We start from the raw sequence: 6000 nt of genomic DNA, 5'->3' as shown, positions 1-6000 counted from the left end.
AATTCATCCTGCCACTGCTTCAAAGTTCTCTCTCTTCCTTACCCCATCTCTCTCTCTCTTCTTTCTTATCCTTTTCCTCCTCTCTCTCCATTTCCCTCTCTCTTTCCCTTTCTGTGCCATGCCTAAATGTGTTCCCAAACTCTCATCCCCCTGGCTGTCCTTCTGGTGATGTGCCTGTCTGTCTTTGAAGTGACTGTTTGATGTGATGACTTGTTTTCTGTTTTTCACATATCTCTGAGTATTGTAAATATTGTATTCCCTGCTGAGTGTCATTTCTGTACTACATATACCTCTGAATGTAGCCCATCTTTTTCCACACACATATGTCTTTTAGGAAGAGCCAACTGATTAAACAAAGGGAAGCAGTGGTTATTAGGAAGAGCCAACATGTTTTCTACCAATACCCATCCTATTGATAAGTCACTGTTAGTTAGGCTGTCTGAATGGTAGTCTATTTCTCTGATATACTCCTGTTGCTCCATTAAGAGTGAGGATATACTGAACCAAAATATAAACGCAACATGTAAAGTGTTGGTCCTCATGTTTCATGAGCTGAAATAAAAGATCCCTGTTAGTGAGCATTTCGCCTTTGCCAAAATAATCCGTCCACCTGACTGTTGTGGCATATCAATAAGCTGATTAAACAGCATGTTCATTACACAGGTGCACCTTGTGCTGGGGACAATATTAGGTCAACGTTGTGAACAGTGTCCCATTTTGGCGATGGGGTTATGGTATGGGCAGGAATAAACTACAGACAACAAGAACAATTGCATTTTATCAATGGCAATTTGAACGCACAAAGATTCAGTGACGAGATCCTGTGGCCCATTGTTGTACCATTCATCTGCCGCCATCACCTCATGTTTCAGCTTGATAATGCATGGCCCCATGTCAAATGAATCTGTACACAATTCCTGGAAGACTAAAACTGTCCCAGTTCTTCCATGGCCTGCATACTCATCAGACATGTCACCCATTGAGCATGTTTGGGATGCTCTGGATCAATGTATGACAGCGTATTTCAGTCCCTGCCAATATCCAGAAATTTCGCACAGCCATTGAAGAGGAGTGAGACAACATTCCACAGGCCACAATCAACAGCCTGATCAACTCTATGCGAAGGAGAAGTGTCGCGCTGCACGAGGCAAATGGTGGTCACACCAGATACTGACTGGTTTTCTGATCCATGCCCCTACCTTTTTTTTAAGGTATCTGTGACCAACAGATGCATATCTGTATTCCCAGTCATGTGAAATCCATAGATTAGGGCCTAATGAAATGTATTTCAATTGACTGATTTCCTTATATGAACTGTAACTCATTGAAATTGTTGCATTTTAATATTTTTGTTCAGTTTTGAAGGAGCGTGCAATTGGCTGACTGCAGGAATGTCCAACCGGCCTCACAACCCTTCATTGTTTTAGCCAGTTAGAAATGTGGCAGTTCTTGAAAAGGATAGGCCTAGAGCAACAACCCAACCCCTGGAGAGAGTTGCAGATTTACAAAATGAAGAGGCTGTCATTCAATTTGGCACCCTTGAGACTATTACCCATAAATACTTTCACAGTGGAGCTCATTTGTAGCATTTCATACATTGCTCACCTCAGTTGAGCTCACAAGCATTATGCCAACTGTAGGCTGTTTATTACATCATTCAAGCCCAAAACCGAGAGAGCCTTAAAGGATCACTTCACTTAAACTGTATTTAGATATTTTGTTCATTATTCCACTGTTAATACATTCCCAAAACAATGTGCATGTCACAAGATAGTTTTTGCTCTGTAGTGAAAGTGCTCTATGATGAAGATGCGTTCAGAGTGAAATATCAGTTGAAACAATGGCTAAAACCAGTGGGGAAAAAACTCCTAACACCAATGTTCTTCCTTCGCATCACTGACTCAAACATCAGAGAGAAGTTTGTTTGCTATGTGCTGAGGGAAACTCTGCTCATAGACACTGAGAGCGAAACCACAGCGTTTTCCAATCAGTTAACTGGGCCCCGATTGAGATGTAGCCTGCACCCTACAAAAGGGTTTGATTTGCGGAGCGCCATTGGATCCGCTGTTGTATTTCAGCATATGAGGAGTGTGCAGGGGCTGGCGGCCTGGGAGAACCTGGTTTATTACAGCTGATCTGTGCTGAGGCAGCGGCCATATGTCGCTCACCGAACACTCTGTAGAGCAGCACATAGTCTGGGTGATGATTAACAGAGGAAAAACAGGGCACTTCACTTCCTGCTCTATTCACTCTGCCTGGGTCTGTTTAAAATACTGCTGTTTTAAGAGGGAGACAGAGAGGATGAAAGAACAGAGGAGGAGATGAGAGGGGTAGATAAGGATAAGAGAGGATGTGGGACAGGAGAGAAGATTAGAGGAATGAAGATGCCACTGAGATTTTATCAACCTGACCTGGCTAGATCTCTACTGCGTCTCTCCTTCCATCACCCCTCCACCATCCATCCTTTCCTCCCCTCCTGGGATGACATGATCATCCTTCAGACTGAGGCCCCGGGCCCCTGTGGTCCCCCAGCTAACATGATTACACTAAACACATCAACTCTATAACATCATCAGGCCCCAGAAAGAGAGGAATGTGTGCAGCAGGACCCTCACTCATGCACACACACACACGCACAGGCACCGAATTCAGTATTGCTATCTGACCCAAATTAAGAGGAGAAGCTAATTTCCAGATGCCCAGTCACACTCTCATCTCTACTGGCCAAACACCAACATGTCGAGACAGAGAGCTTTAATCCATTTATCATAATCAAGGTTTAATGAGAATCTGATAATAATTCTGAACAAAACAAATTACCAGATGTGCAATAATGTCTTGGTGACTTCCTTATGGCCACTTGTGTCCCTGATGTCTACCTGTGTTGTGACTTTGGGTCGGCCTCTTAAGTGAATGGAGTTATCATGGTTGTCTGGCTGGAGGTCTGATATCTCCTGTAGTGAACATCGGCATTGTGTACAGCAGTGATTCTTAACTAACCTGGAGTATGGCTGGAACAACGTGGCTGTAACAACGCGCTGGAACACACCAATATGTTGTGACCAGGGACGTTATGAGGGAGGAGATTGGGGGTTGTGCTGAAAGACTATTGGACTGTTTTGTCTCTCTGGGGAAGTGCGCTGGAAACTGTCATGTTCAGTTTGTCCTTGTTACATTGAGACAAAGGGAATGTTCACTTACTGTTTGACCTTCCTTTGTGCAGCTTTGTGGGATGTGTGTTAAAACCCCTTTCATTCAGTTTGTCCCTCTTGCTGTGCTGTAGGTGATGCTGGTGGGAGACTCCGGGGTGGGGAAGACCTGTCTGCTGGTGCGCTTCAAAGATGGAGCCTTCCTGGCAGGAAGCTTCATCTCTACTGTGGGCATCGACTTCAGGGTGAGTGGGGATGGATAATACATGGACACACACACACACACACATTTCTATAAAAAGGGTAACATTCAATCAATGTGCTTCATACCTCATATTTGTATCTAAAATGGGTCCATTCCTGGCTGAACGTTTTAATAGATTGTTTCCAGAACAGATCTTTTCCTGTGTCTTTATGCCCTCTGGCTGGAAGTGTTTCCTCTGTGGATACCCGTCTCTCTGGAAGACATATCGATTCTTAAATTAGTTTGACGTGCTTTCATTTAGGAACCGTCCCCTGCTGATTGGCATCTCCTCCCCTGTGCCAAATTCACGGCCCCCCATGGGCAGAGAGAAATACATCTAGGAATGAATCTGGGTTCTGGAATTTAATTTCCAATGAGTATGGGGGGAGGGGGGGGGGGGGTTGTTTGTGTGTGTGTCAGTGGAGGCTGCTGAGGAGAGGATGGCTGATAATAATGGCTGGAATGGAGCGATATGTTTGAAGTATTTGATACCATTCCACCTATACTGTTCCAGCCATTACCACGAGCCCGTCCTCCCCAATTAAGGTGCCACCAACCTCCTGTGGTGTGTGTTTGTGTATCTGTTGGCGTGTATGTGTGCCTGCATTTGTGTGTGTGTGTGCGTGTTGTTCCTGGTTGGTTTCTCCTTCATTGTATTTATGTATTGCTTCTTGATGTAATGCTACTGCACTGCTTTTGTTAATCTCTTTTCAGTACATTTAACTGCAGACTCTATAGACTCAAGGCTAGTGCAAGCTATAGCCCTTAAAGCCTTTCCTTTAGAGTGGTCACACATGCTGTAGCATTATCTGACTAGCCACAGCGGCTCTGAACTCCTAACATAAAGGCTTACTGCCTCGTCTGCTCATGTCATATTGATTGAATATTTAATTGTGTTGCTGCGCTGTGAGACCCTCATGATTACTGTTTCACCCTCAAGGTTCTCCCTGACTCTCCTCTGCATGGCCTCTTGGTAAACCGTTCCTCTACTGGATCTCATCCAGCTTGTAAAACCTTTGTGATTCACACCATAAAACCTTCCCATTCAATCCTATTAAATCTATAATATTTCAATGCCATTATATTTCAAATTCTTTGTCATTATTACCCTCAAGGTTCTTCCTGGCTCCCCTCTGCATGGCCTCTTGTTACAGTACAACACTTCCTCTACAGCAGGGCTCATCAACTAGATTCATCCAGCATGTAAAACCTTTGCGATTCACACCAAAGAAATTGAATGAATATAACTGATATTCTAGTAATTATATTTCTATGTTTCACTATTTCTCATAAAATGGTCACAATTGTGGCTTTTGTTGATTCTCATACTGCATGAACCTAGATATAGCAGGCATAGAACCTTCATATCTCTACTGGGCCACACCATTTTTGCACCATTAGTTGTATTCTATATGTCATGCTGTAGAAACCATTCCCTCTGGCCATGTTAGTGCCTTCTCCATATACTGTCATAATGTGTTGCAGGACTTGCTAAAAGCAACCATAACTTATGTATCAGCCTCTATGTTGGCTTTAGGTATGGGATGGATGTGTGTCTACGGTCTAAGTATGTGTGTATATGCAGGAGAGGGAGAAGAGTATTAAAATCTATAATTATCGGTAAATGATGGGAGGGTTTGCTGTGGCAGAAGGCCATCCACGGGGGGGATGGCCTTCTGCTTTTGCCCATAGGGCTCTGGTCAAAGGTAGTACTCTATGTAGGGTAGTGCTCTATGTAGGGTATCAGGTGCCATGTCGGACACAGACCAGGAGATTGCTCTGTGCTTGATTGCTCTGGCCTCTGGAGTGCCTGGATCATGACAGACCCCGTAAATTATTTCTCAGCCTCCCGTCAGCAGGTCATGGACAGCATCAGCAGGTCATGGACAGCGGCTCTGAATGGGAGGTGTGTGTCTGGTCCCATATTGTGTGTGTGTGGGCGTAAATGACTTTAGACTTCTGCTATTGAAATGTTTTCAGTTGAGCTCCCAGAGACCTGGTGAAATGGACTTCTGATGCTTTCTTCATCTCACAGTTCAATGGCGTTCGTAGCAATTTGCATTGTGTATCAGATAGCTTTTTCAGTGAGGGATATGTCTCCTTTTGTATCATAAAAACACCACACACACACACGTAGACAGACACGCACGGGAAAACGCCGACAAACACACATATGCATGCACACACACAGACACTAATCTGTCATTTTGGTAAAACATACTGGTGGAAATACTTTTCTTTGTAACAGTAACTTTTAAATAGACCAGGAAGACACAGCTGTACATTGCACTAGTTCAACCACATACTGACCCATATCTGTATTAATAGGTTATGTTTCCATGACGACGTCACAGCATTGAGCGGTTATATAGAGGTCTACTGAGTGGCTCAGTTCTCTTATCTTACAGAAGACCTCAGCAACAAACTTCAGAGTGAAATAATCTGCTGTTCTAGAACTTTGTAAAGACTTAAGTTGTCATAGCTCCTCTAGAAGTTCAACATCTCTGCTGTTCAGGAATGTCTTTGAGTTACATCCTTGTTCCTCCAGGAAGGGCAGGTGTAGAGAAATGCACCCAGGGACCCAGGATGTCGATGGGCATGGAGATT

At 43.9% G+C, this 6000-nt stretch overlaps 1 protein-coding gene across 1 annotated transcript in view; it reads left to right on the top strand.

The window, feature by feature from the left end:
• LOC115206790 (ras-related protein Rab-26) overlaps positions 1-6000 on the top strand; it is a 94235-nt gene that overhangs the window by 1467 nt on the left and 86768 nt on the right. Inside the window, exon 2 of the mRNA XM_029773989.1 lies at positions 3284-3394. Coding sequence (XP_029629849.1) covers positions 3284-3394 — 111 coding nt within the window. The remainder of the gene's footprint in view (positions 1-3283; positions 3395-6000) is intronic.

The sequence above is a fragment of the Salmo trutta genome, chromosome 1 (assembly GCF_901001165.1).
Source record: "Salmo trutta chromosome 1, fSalTru1.1, whole genome shotgun sequence".
NCBI classification, from domain to species: Eukaryota; Metazoa; Chordata; class Actinopteri; order Salmoniformes; family Salmonidae; genus Salmo; species Salmo trutta.
This window is presented reverse-complemented; position numbering and strand designations above follow the sequence as displayed.